Source organism: Plecotus auritus (genome assembly GCF_963455305.1).
Source record: "Plecotus auritus genome assembly, chromosome: 3".
In the NCBI taxonomy this organism is placed as follows: Eukaryota; Metazoa; Chordata; class Mammalia; order Chiroptera; family Vespertilionidae; genus Plecotus; species Plecotus auritus.
Genome location: NC_137772.1, coordinates 212,394,404 through 212,408,020, shown reverse-complemented (window position 1 = coordinate 212,408,020; position 13,617 = coordinate 212,394,404). Strand labels below are relative to the sequence as shown.

The window sequence follows — 13,617 nt, the reverse complement described above, 5'->3', positions numbered from 1 at the left end:
GAGCACGTACCCGGGTTACAGGTTTGATCCCCACCACAGTCAGGACACATACAGGAGGCAACCAATCGATGTCTCTCTCACTTAGATGTTTCTCTTTCTTTTTTTTTTTTTTTTATATATATATTTTATTGATTTTTTTACAGAGAGGAAGGAAGAATGATAGATAGTCAGAAACATCGATGAGAGAGAAATATCGATCAGCTGCCTCTTGCACACCTCCCACTGGGGATGTGCCCGCAACCAAGTTACGTGCCCTTGACCGGAATCGAACCTGGGACCCTTCAGTCCACAGGCTGATGCTCTATCCACTGAGCCAAACCGGTTTTGGCAGATGTTTCTCTTTCTATCTCCCCAACCCCTCCTTTCCATGCTCTCTCGGGTGAGGATTAACCAAAAAAGAAAAACAAAAACCAAACAACTTTAGCATATATGCCTGAGATTAGGACATTTATAGTAACACTAGAGGCCCAGTGCATGAAATTCGTGCAGAGGGGGGAGTGTCCCTCAGCCCAGCCTGCACCCTCTCCAATATGGGACCCCTCGAGGGATGTCCAACTGCCCATTTAGGCCCGGGCCTAAACGGGCAGTCGGACATCCCTCTCACGATCCAGGACTGCTGGCTCCCAACTGCTCGCCTGCTTGCCTTCCTGATTGCCCCTAACCGCTTCTGCCTGCCAGCCTGATCACCCCCTAACCACTCCCCTGCCAGCCTGATTGATGCCTAACTGCTCCCCTGCCAGCCTGTTTTCCCCTAACTGCCCTCCCCTGCAGGCCTGGTCACCCCTAACTGCTCTCCCCTGCAGGCCTGGTCACCCCTAACTGCCCTCCTCTGCAGGCCTGGTCACCCCTAACTGCCCTCCCCTGCAGGCCTGGTCACCCCTAACTGCCCTCCTCTGCAGGCCTGGTCCCCCCCAATTGCTCTCCCCTGAAGGCCTGGATCCCCCCCCAACTACCCTTCCCTGTAGGCCTGGTCACCCCCAGCTTCCCTCCTCTACTGGTCTCGTCACCCCTAACTGCCCTCCCCTGTAGGCTTGATCGCCTCCAACTGCTCTCCCCTGCAGGCTGGTCCCTCCTAACTGCCCTCCCCTGCTGGCCTGATCACCCACAACTGCCCTCCCTTGCTGGCCTGGTCCCTCCCAACTGCCCTCCCCTGCTGGGCATCTTGTGTCCACATGGGGCAGCCATCTTTGACCACATGGGGCAGCCATCTTGTGTGTTGGAGTGATGATCAATTTGCATATTACTCTTTTATTAGATAGGAGGATTGCTTATGCAGTTGGGAATATTAAAATAACCCACCTGTCCATGGACAAGCACATCAGTGAATGAATTTTGGAATAGAGTCACAATGGAACATTATACAGCAGCGAATATGAAAGAACCATAGCTACATGTAATAATATAGATTTTCTGTAACATAATGTTAACCAAAAAAAGTGAGTGACAGAATACTACATAGAATATGGCTCAATTTTCTGTACTGCCTAAACACAAACTAAACAGAGTTGTTTAAGGACACATATATTCGGTAACAAAACTTAGAAAATGGGAGGGAGGGGCGAATATTTACACAAAATCCAGGATAATTGAAACTATCTCTGAATGGAAAATGGGGGGATGTGTTGGCAAGTATTTCCTGGGGAGATTTCATTGGGTTCTGATAAAATTTTACTTCTCAAATTAGGTATGTGTTCATCATATTTCATAACTTATATATGCTTTTGCAACTTTCAAATATTATAAAAGTTTAACATTTAAATTAAAAAAGAAACAGAAACTGGAAAGCAACAGGCCTCAAGCGTATATTAGCCACAGGCCCCAGCGCGCAAGGTGCTCTGGGTCAACAGCAGTCTCGTGATCCCTCACGCAGGGGGCGGAGCCCAGCAGCCCACTGCACGCATGCGTGCACTGCGACCAGCCAATCAGCGACGCTTCTGGGCGAGGTGCTGCGAGGCAGGCTTTTTCTCCCCTGTGCGCCAATTCCAAGCCGCCTCGGAGGAGCGAGGAGCGTCGAGGTAGCGAAGTGGCCGCCTCAAGCAAGGCGCTGGGTGGAGGAGGCTGGAGTGCCCAGGGCACCTGTCGGAGACCTGTGCTGCGGTCCTCAGCCACCAGGTTATTTTTTCAGGTGAGGAGGGCAGGAGTTTGTACAGGGCGGGAGTCGAATCAGAGGTTACTCTTGCTCCGTGAGATAAATCATTCTCATTGGCTCCACCGGGGGCCTTTGACAGGCAAATGAGAGCAGGGCCTTGAACTGGCCAGAGGGCAACCGGACCGAGGGATGGACGGGGCTGAGGGGGCGACCGGGACTTGAAGGTCCTAGGGGGCAGCCGGGGCTGAGGGGGTGGCCAGGCTGGGGGACGTAGGGGGCAGGAGCTGAGGGACCAAGGGGGCGGCTGGGGCTGAGGGACCGAGGGGGCGCCGGGGGCTGAGGGACTGAGGTGGAGGGGGGGGCTGAGGGACTGAGGTGGAGGGGGGGGCTGAGGGACTGAGGTGGAGGGGGGGGCTGAGGGACTGAGGTGGAGGGGGGGGCTGAGGGACTGAGGTGGAGGGGGCGGGGGCTGAGGGACTGAGGTGGAGGGGGCGGGGGCTGAGGGACTGAGGTGGAGGGGGCGGGGGCTGAGGGACTGAGGTGGAGGGGGCGGGGGCTGAGGGACTGAGGGACCGAGGGGGCGGCCGGAGCTGAGGGACCGAGGGGGCAGCCGGGGCTGAGGGACTGGCCGGGCTGGGGGACCGAGGGGGCGGCCGGGGCTGAGGGACCGAGGGGGCAGCCGGGGCTGAGGGACTGGCCGGGCTGAGGGACCGAGGGGGCAGCCGGGGCTGAGGGACTGGCCGGGCTGGGGGACCGAGGGGGCGGCCGGGGCTGAGGGACTGAGGGGGCGGCCGGGGCTGAGGGACCGAGGGGGCGGCCGGGGCTGATGGACTGGCCGGGGCTGGGGGACCGAGGGGGCGGCTGGGGCTGAGGAACTGAGGGGGCCGTTGGGGCTGATTGGGTGGCCAGGCTGAGGGACCCAGGGGGCGGCCGGGGCTGAGGAACTGAGGGGGCCGTCGGGGGCTGTGGGGGCAGCCAGGGCTGAGGAACTGAGGGGGCGGCCGGGGGCTGAGGTCCTAGGGGGCTAAGGGACCGAGGAGGTGGCCTGGACTGAGGGGGCGGCAGGGGCTGAGGGACTGAGGGGGCGGCAGGGGCTGAGGGACTGAGGGGGCGGCGGGGACTGAGGGACCGAGGGGGCGGCCAGGGCTGAGGGACCGAGAGGGCGGCCGGGGCTGAGGGAGCCAGGCCGCGGTGTGGGGCGGGCAGAAAGCGGGCTGAGCTGGGTCTGATGGGCACGCTCATGGTCATCCTATCAACCATGTTTTTTCACTTTGGACTGAAATGCAAAAGCTAGGTTCGGCCACGTTTAGCCAGACTGGCAGAGGCCGGACTAAAATGCTGATCGCCCACCCTTCCGGTGTGAACTCTCCATGGCAGCACCGCTGGAAGCAGGGTTGATGCTCTCTTTTTGGTGTTGTTGTTTGTTTGTTAATTCTCATTAGAGGATATTTTTCCATTGACTTATTTTTATTTTTTTACAGAGTGGAAGGAAGTGGGAGAGAAACATCGATGTGAGAGGGACACATCGATTGGTTGCCTCCTCTGGGGCGGAGATCAGATACTCTCATTGTTAACTTTCGGTCCCTCAAAATAAATGAGGAGACTCCTAAATGTTACTCAACTAAGATCATCTTTATTTGATATTTCTAATTTTGAAATTTACCAGTTTATTTACATGGTATCCTTGGATTCAGAAGGTTTAAGATGTTTATTTTTTAAAAGTAAAAAATATGGTGCCCCCTGGAAGCAAACAAACCAAGAAATCAGGGAAGACATCAGTGGAGGATAGGAAGACATCCATGAAGGATCGGGCTGTAATTGCCTATGACTTTAAGAAAGAAGATAAACGAGATCTGAATGGTTCAGAGGAGGATGCTACTGATGGTACAGTATATCTCGTATTGTGCAGTCACCATGTCCTACAGTTCATTTATTTTGAACCTACTGCATTTTAATTAATAAGACTTTCTCAAGCATTTTAATGTACTTCATGTTTCTCATTTGGAGTTAGAGTAGCTTATATAGCAGATCTTGCCTTTGCAGTCATTATTCCCAAAATGTCGATTAAATAGTGCATGGCTTTGCTATGACATTAACACAGGAAAACTTGCAAAATTGTTCCTTTAAAATGGTCCTGGAGCCCTGGCCAGTGTGGCTCAGTTGGTGGGAGCGTCCTCCCATACACCTGAAGGTGGCAGGCTTTATTCCCCGTCACGCACATACCCAGGTTATGGGTTCGATCCCCAGTCCAAGCAGGTACGGGAGGCAATAGATCTATGTTTCTTTCTCACATTGATGTTTCTCTCCCCCCTCTCTCTTTTTCTCCTTCTTTCTCTCTCCCTTCCTCTCTCTCTCAAATCAATAATCATATCCTCGGGTAAGAATGAAAAAAAAAAAAAATAAGGTCCTGGATCTTGATTTAATTCCACCTGACCTGCAGAGAAAGTATTGCATTTCTATATTGACTTTAAAAACTCATGTTAGCAAACAGCCTAAAAGATCTCAAAATTAAGATATTACTTCATTAAAAATTATCCAAACAGCATACTTAATTTCAAAAATATTTTTATTTTTTATTGTCAATGCAGCAAAGACTCCAGCAATTGATAAGCTTGGGAAGAAAAGGACTTCTGCAGTAATAGTTCAAGATATGGGGTAATGTGCTCAACATAAGTTTTGCCTGTTAGATAGTACTTTAAGTAGATTTTGGTTGTCCAATGAGTATTATATGTAAAATACTGGGGGTGTGATATTTCTTCCAAAACAAGTATGATATTTTATGGATCCTTAATTAAAAATATTTAAATGTAATTTCTTCACAGAGGTGAAGTACAGAATATGCTGGAAAGATTTGGAGGTATGTTTTAGAAGATTCTTTGTATTAAAAAATTGTTTTAAACCAAATAACTTGTATAATAATCAGTGTATGCAAGACTATCATTTATTTTTAAAAAATATATTTTTATTGATTTCAGAGAGGAAGAAAGAGAGAGAAACATCAATGATGAGAGAGAATCATTAATGGGCTGCCTCCTGCATGCCCCCTACTGGGGAATGAGCCCACAACCCGGACATGTGCCCTGACTGGGGAATTGAACTGTGATCGCCTAGTTCAGAGGTTGACACTTAACCACTGAGCAATACCAGCCAGGCTCAAGATTGTCACTTAATACTTTGTTCTCATATAAATGACTTTGCATAATATATTGTGTGATTCAGCTTCATAGTTTTCCTTACTTAACCTTTTCCAGTTGTTGATGTGAAGAGTGCAAACGGTACTAACAATGATGAGTACTAGAATGGTGCTTTTATTTTATACATGTGTGAATTTAATGGATTGGAATTTTAGGACAAAATGAATGGGAAAAGTCTTTGCCTCTCTTTGGACTTTTGCAGACTCTTCCACACACTATAAACACACACATATCTGTATGTATGTCAGTTTTCCATTTACTCAATTTATTTTCTATAACATTCCTTAGTTCTTTTCTTTAACAGGGGAGTGTAAACTGAAGCCTTTGAAGTAACTCTATTGTTATTTTTACATCATTAAACTATATAGTTGAGAAGTAAAAACAGTCTTGCCTAGCTACTAAGAAATATATAATCAGAAAAAAATTTCATGAACTTTAACCAGTATGTCAAATATCAGTTACATTAACTGTTTGGGGACACAGTACTCAAAAAAGTCAATATTTGTCTTCTCTATATGGTTTATTCATCATATAATTGAGTCTTTTTTGAAAGCTTTGCTCTGTTTGGTGGTGGCAAAATGTTTGTTTTGTAATTATATGTACTTATTGTTATTGATGGATATTGGATATATAAAATCTATACTAATAAAAGGATAATATGCTAATTAGACTGGAGACCTTCTGGACAAAGCCATGGTGGTGGGGCCGAGGCAGAGGTGGTTAGGGGTGATCAGGCCAGGAGGGGAGGGCAGTTGGGGGCAAGCAGGCCAGTGGGGGGGGAGTTGGGGCAAGCAGGCTGGCAAGGGGGGCAGTTGGGATGAGCAGGCTGGCAGGCAGAGTGGTTAGGAGCGATCAGGCAGGCTGGCAGGTGAGCGGTTAGGAGCCAGCGGTCCTGGATTGTGAGAGGAATGTCCCAGATTGGAGAGGGTGCAGGCTGGGCTGAGGGACACCCCCACCCCCCGTGCATGAATTTCGTGCACCGGGACACTAGTATTTATATAATAATGCAGCTCCATCATGATTACTGAAAAATAGTACTTGAAGGTAGATCCATATGCATGTGTTTAGCAAAGCATTATTTAAAGTATTAAAATTTTGTTGAGTTCTGGCCAGTATGGCTCAGTTGGTTGAGTGTTGTCCTGCACACCAAAAGGGACCAGTTCAATTCCAGGTCATGGCACATGCCAGGTTTCGGGTTCAGTTCCTGGTCAGGGTATGTATGGGAGGAAACTGATCTATGTTTCTTCCTCACATCAGTGCTTCTCTTCCTCTCCTTTCTTCTCTCTAAAGCAATAAAAACATATTAAAATTTTTAAAATACAGTACTTACGAATAAAAATGTACTATAAATAGCTCCATGAAAGTATTCAAAAGGTTCTTAAATTATTTATCTAGACATTTTCTTTCTTTTAAAAAATATATTTTTATTGATTTCAGAGAGGAAGGGAGAAGGAGAGAGAGAGAAACATCAATGATTAAAGAGAATCATCAATCAGCTGCCTCCCGCATGCCCCACACTGGGGCTCAAGCCCACAGCCTGAGCAAATGTACTGACCGGGAATTGAACCGTAACATCTTGGTTCATAGGTTGATGCTCAACCACTGAGCCACGCTAGCCGGGCTAGATATTTTCTTAAGATTTTTCTATGCTTGGTTTTGGTCAGATTTAGTAAAGTATATGATTTAAATGATCACCAACTGTATTTTTTAAAAGTAATTGTCTTGCCCGGTTAGAATGGCTCAGTTGGTTGAGCATCCTCTCATGCACCCAGAGGTTGCTGGTTCGATTCCTGCTGAGGGCACATACCTGGATTACGGGTTTGATCCCCAGTTGAGGAGCATGTGGAGGGCAACCAGTTGTTGTTTCTATCTCATATTGGTGTTTCTCTCTCTGTAAGCATGTCTTCAGGTGAAGATTAACAAATAATAAAATATAATTATTTTCTTATTATTTAACTATTTTTATCCTTTTTGGATTTAAAAATAGTTTTGTGTTTCTTATAATGAGTTCTAATAAAAATTCATCTAAATGTGTTGTTTCAGTTGGGGTGAGGTGGGTATTTTATAAATTTAGAAAAATGTAGCCTTTGTGTTTTCTCATGAGGAAATTAAAGCCTGTCCGTGAGGTCCTTTTTTCCTTTTATTAACTCTTTTTAATCACCTATAAATTTTTTAAAAATCTGAACTTGGATATTAATAATGAAAACTTTTCTCAGAAAAAAGCAAATAACCTTGCTTTTGGATATTATGCTTATTTTAAAATTTAATTTTAAATGTCTTTCTGAAACTGTTGAACCACATTTACTCATATTTATTTCAGTACTAGAGGCCTGGTACACGAAATTTGTGCATGGGTAGGGTCCCTAGGCGTGGCCAGCGATCAGGGCCAATCTGTGGGCCCCCGGTGGCACCCGCCTTGGCCGGCTTGGCGCTGCCCACTCGCCAGAGAGGAAGGCAACTGGTGGGGCAATAAGGGGTGGCACCGCACACTCGCTGGCCAGCCCTGTCCCTGCTGGTCGCCTCCCTCTGCAGGGCAATCAGAGCCCCTGCTGGCATTCACCTTGGCTTGCCTGGGGCCTGTGGGCTGGGTTGAGCGTCTGCCCCTGGTGATCAGTGCAAGTCATAGTGACCGGTTGTTCCACAGGTCGCTCCACCATTAGGTCAATTTGCATATTAGGCTTTTATTATATAGGATTTGGGAACAAAATATGTAATTTTCTTCAATATTACATTTTAATGAATATTTATTTTCCACATAGCTAACATTAGCAATTCTCTTAATACAAAGAAAAAAAGATTAGCACTGTATACGAAGATTTCTCTCAAAACAAGTAAACAGAAAATTGAACATATTTGGAAAATCCAACAAGAACAAAGGTATGGTTGTTGGTTCTTTCACAGCCACATTTTTATCATGTTATAGTATTCATTAGTGTAAATTATGAAAAATACTATTATATTTATTGGGGTCTCCAGTAAAAAATATATTTGGCTTGATTTTTCTCTAAGTCCTTTAGTACTATAACTTCACTCCTTCATAGACTTGAAATATATTTCCTAGAAATCAATGAATATTACCTTGATCCTCTTTTAAATGAAAATTGAGATTTGTCTAAAGGTAATTTGTATTTGTTATAGAAATATACTAAGTGAATAAAAAGTAAATGTTATTAAACCATTAATCTTGTGAAAGTCAACTATTTAACAGTGTAGGAAAAGATCAATCTGATATTGTATATAATTTGTATATTTAAGCTGAAGTAACTATTCTTTTGTATAAAATCATTGTTGTACCAAAATGGGCACAAGTGAAGTGAAATATGTCTATTTGGAAATCTTACATTATAAATATTAGAATAATAACTTCATGGAATCTATCATATCAGAACCCATATTCAGTAGAATAAATGAAAAATAAACTGCTTGGCAGTAAAATGGGGTTTTCTGGAAATTTTATATATACAATAAAAATTTTTAAATTTTCAAGAGCTAAAGGGTTAGGAGAATAAACACTTCTGAAATCATGATTTTACGTCTTGGTTTCATATCTGAAATTTTAAGGTGCTTTTATTTCCTTCTTTTATTATAGTACAAAGTATGTAAAGTCACTTTTGTTTTGAATCTTTTTTTTCATACTGGTATGAAATATGACAATATCATTATTATGTTTTCAGGCAGAAGCTTAGTCAAGAATATTCTCAGCAGTTTCTGACTTTGTTTCAGCAGTGGGAGATAGATATACAGAACGCCAAGGAACAAGAAGAAAAACTAGCTGTTAGTATCATGCTTAGAATTATAATTAATCTATTTAACCAAGTGTCAAGTGAAAATGGAGACCCATAGAATTTGGCCAGGTTCTATTATCCATTGCTGGCATTATGCTTTGGTCCTGGTGATTGGTAAACCAGAAAAGTATAGGCACATACCAAAATCATAAAAGCTGATGGTCTTTGCTTCCTATATTGGTTGTGATTCTTTCAGTCCCAAGTGACATAAATTTGCCAAAGTACAAAAGGACTATTGGTTTATATTAAAAAAGTCCAGACTTTTTTACAATCCCAGACTTAACAAATTTAGTAATCTCAGTGGACTGTCTTTCTTAGTAACCCTGGCAGAAGAGTCCTCTGGAGGAACATCACTGATCCCTTTGGAAAATTTGCCCATTATTGAATCAGTTATTATGATCAAAACATGGTTTACTCTTTTTTTTCTTCCCTTTTTTTTGTTAATTCTCACCCAAGGATATTTTTCCATTGATTTTTAGAAAGAGTGTAAGGGAGGGAAGAGAAACATAGATGTGAGACACACACATTGATAGGTTGCCTCCTGCACAACTGGGCGTGGGGATCAAGCCTACAACTGAGGTACCGGCCCTTGACCGGAATCCAACCCGGATTCTGAGGCCTGATGCTTTATCCACTGAACCAAACTAACCAGGGCAAAACATAGTTTACTCTTGTGTTACCTGCATATTTCTATGGGAGATGGAAGTCAGTTCCACATATATATTATATAACTACATTATCTTTTTATTTCATCCTTTGATTTTTTTGTAAAATTATCTAAGAGCTAAGGTGCTATTCATATCAAATAATTTTAAGGGTTGGTTGATCATCTCAGTTTTGGAAATATTAAGATGCATATGAAACATACCAAGGGGAGATGTTGAGTAAGTCACTGGTATGAGGCCAGTTCAGGAAAGAGGTGTGGGTTGAACATACAAAGTTGGGAACTCTCAACATAAAGACAGCATTTAAGCCATTAGGTTGGATGAAATCGCCAAAGGAGTGATGGTAAATGTAAAAGAGAAGTCTAAGAACTGGACCTGTAGATTTCAGTGTTTAGAGTTCAAGAAGATAAGAATGAGTACCCTAACAGCTACAAAGAAAACTACTTTAAACAAAGTGAAGAACGCCTTTTAAGGAGAGAGGATTAACTTTCACATGCTGCTTATAGGCCAAATAAGGTCGTTTTGGTGATGTGAGGTCATTGGTGTTGACAATGATGGTTCTGATCAGTCTTGAACAGAGTGGTTTTGGTGGAATAGTGAGTGCAAAAACCCAATTGGAATGAGTATAAGAATGGGGGTGGGGCGAAGGGGTGGTAGCCCGAGTAGAAAAGAAAGTGTTATTGTGGGGTTTTTTGTTGTTTGTTTTGCATTGTTAATCCTCATCCAAGGACATTTTCCCATTGATTTTTAGAGTGGAAGGAAAGGAGAGAAAGAGAGACACATCGATTGGTTGCCACCCGCAGGAGCCCCAACCAGAGCCAGAGATCCAACCTGCAACCAGGAATGTGCCCTTAACCGGGAATTGAACCCTCAACCCTTTGGTGTGTGGGCCGATGCTAACCACTTTGCTACACTGGCCAGGGCATGGGGTTTTGATGTTGTTTTTTAAAAAATGATGAAAGACTAGCATGTTTGTGTGCTAATAGAAATAATCTTCAGGGAAAAATAAAAAATAGTGGAAAGAGGGGAGACAGTTGCTAAATTCTTGAGAATGGATGGGACACGTGAAAAAGCCTCAGTGAGGATAGTACATCCTTAAAAATAGGAGAGCCCTAATCAGTTTGTCTCATTGGATAGAGCATCGGCCTGTGGACTAAGGGGTCCCAGGTTCGATTCCGGGCAAGACCATGTTGGTTGCGGGCACATCCCCAGAGGGGGGTGTGCAGGAGGCAGCTGATCAATGTTTCTCTCTCATCCATGTTTCTAACTCTCAATCCCTCTCCCTTCTTCTCTGTAAAAAATCAATAAAATATATTTTTAAAAAATTTAAAAAAATAGGAGAGAAGGTAGAGTATATGAGCACAGAGAGATGTAGATGGGTATGTAGATATGGTGATAGGAGACTGAAAACTCTGGATTGCTTCTGGTTAGTGAAATAATTAAGGTCATCATAGGATGGAAAATATGTTGCCTTTTGAGGTCAAATCAGAAGGTATAAGATATTTTCTTGAGAGTGGGACAGTGAATAGACTAAGAAAATATAATTGCCAAGCAGCACTAAGGGTCCAATTTAGGCTAGTGATCATGATTTAAAGAGACTGTTAGTGCAATTGCTTTCTTCAACTATGACCATCTGCAGGAATGTAGGCAGGATAGCTAGAGTTGTATTTTCCAGGGTTGAGATTAGGCAAACAAGTGTGACAGAATAAAAAGGGAGAGCAAGATATAGATGGAAAGGAGTAATTATAATGATTTACCACAGAATTTACACTGGGAAAGAGAAATGTGAGGACATGGGAATAGGGGACAGTGAAAAGTAGGTAGGATGAATAGATTTTAGGTCTTGATAGAGATTGAGCTTTAATACTACAAAGAGTGAGCTAGAACAGTAAAGAGAAGTGGTTGAACAAAGGGATATATGGAGAAACAGTATGAGTAATGGTTAGAGCCTGGATTCTAGAAACATACTGTTTGGAATCACATTCTGGTTTGACCAAATGCTAACTGTGAACTATGGAAAAATTATTTTTTTCCCCTCAGTTTCCTCATTTATGAAAGGGGGAATAATAAGAGTACCTATCTCATAGAGTTGCTTGGAGGATTGAATTTACATATAAGTTTATTTAAAAAGAGTTCTGAGTAGTATGCTATTATTCATACTATAAAGAGGTTATAGTTATTGGTAATGACAGAATCTAGGGTATAAGTATATAAGGGAATGATTAAAGTAGGGTAGAAAGTAGGCCAAGGAACTGAAAGACCAGCATTATCAGAAGGATTTTCTGTGTTGATATTGAAAGCACCAAGAATTAAGATATATTGAGTATTGTTAAGATCTCCTATTCAATGACTGGTAGGATTATTATGTTGTACTAGAGGCCGGGTGCATGAAATTCGTGCACGGGGGGGGGGGGGGGGGGGAGGAAGGGGGTGTCCCTCAGCCCGGCCTGCACCCTCTCCAATCTGGAACCCCTTGGGGGATGTCCTACTGCCGGTTTAGGCCCGATCCCTGCCCGGCAGTCGGACATCCCTCTTGCAATCCGGGACCCCTGACTTCTAACCACTCACCTGCCTGCCTGCCTGATTGCCCCTAACTGCCTCTGCCTGCTGGCCTGATGCTCCTAACTGCTCCCCTGCCAGCCAGATTGCCCCCTAACTGCCCCCCCCCCCCCTGCTGGCCGGATCACCCCCTTACTGCCCTCCCCCCACCGGCCTGATCGCCCCCAACTGCCCTCCCCTGCCAGCCTGATCGCCCCTAACCGCCTCTGCCTCGGCCCCTGCCACCATGGCTTTGTCCGGAAGATGTCTGGTCTAATTAGCATATTACCCTTTTATTAGTATAGATATTCATGGTGAACACAGATTTTCTCTAATTTTGTTATAATAGCTGTTAAATATTTGAAGTATTGACTTTAAAACTATTCTCTTTAAACTTTTTTTTTTTTGCTACATTTAAAAGTTTACTTAAATTATCACGATTTTTTTCTTTTACATTTTCAGAATTTATTTCGACAGCAACAACAGATTTTTCAACAATCTAGACTTGGTCAGAGCCAGAGACTGAAAACAATTAAACAGTTATATGAACAATTCATAAAGGTCTGTTGTATTTGGTAACATAACATATTCTTTTAAAGCAATTTATGTTGGAAGTAGAATTTTTTTCTAAGTTTAAGGAAAAACATTTTGCTTATGCATTTAAAATTCTTAACTACTTCTCATTTTAAATTCATTGTTTTTTAAGTATTAAATGTATTCTACTTTTAGATTCTAATGTTTTTGTGGACATTATTCAAAATAGAAAATGGTAAACTGGTAATTTTACCAAAAAATATATATGTTATGCATAAGATTTGTACATAATATAAGCACTAGTGATAGTTCTCGGTTCAATTGAAAATAGAAAGTTCATAAATCATTTCTTGGTAGATTTCCAGTCTTTTTTTTTTTTTCTTAGTATGTTAAATATTGAAACCTTAACAGTTCATTAACCCACTGTTTTAAGCAAAGTACACTACAGTTGTTACCTCCTGTAATACTATTTGATTTATGCCTGGCACTTTTTAACCCTTTAGTGGGTATTCTGGTTTTGATGCATTACTTAGAGAATATTTTTATTCAGAATAAATAATGTACACCACTTGAATTTTTTAAAGTTCCTAGTTTTGAAAATTAATTGCACAAGTTTAGAACCTGAGATTAAAAATGGTGATTTATAACTAAACAAGCTTTTTGTGTTTTAGAGTATGGAGGAGTTGGAGAAGAATAGTGATACTCTAGTTACTGATGCACAAAATGAACTTAAAAATGAAATGGCTATGTTTCAAAAGCAAATTATGATGGATACTGTAAGTTATGATATTAAAACCGAAAAGTAAGAATTA

At 42.8% G+C, this 13,617-nt stretch overlaps 1 protein-coding gene across 1 annotated transcript; it reads left to right on the top strand.

Annotated features, from left to right (window-relative positions):
* Positions 1-3,817: 3,817 nt before the first annotated feature.
* On the top strand, positions 3,818-13,611 carry SYCP3 (synaptonemal complex protein 3; the record flags this gene model as incomplete). Its single annotated transcript, XM_080660258.1, has 6 exons — positions 3,818-3,973; positions 4,678-4,744; positions 8,065-8,160; positions 8,958-9,057; positions 12,734-12,832; positions 13,477-13,611. The coding sequence occupies exons 1-6, from the start codon at positions 3,820-3,822 to the stop codon at positions 13,609-13,611; spliced, it is 651 nt and encodes a 216-aa protein (XP_080516384.1). The 5' UTR covers positions 3,818-3,819.
* Positions 13,612-13,617: the final 6 nt, after the last annotated feature.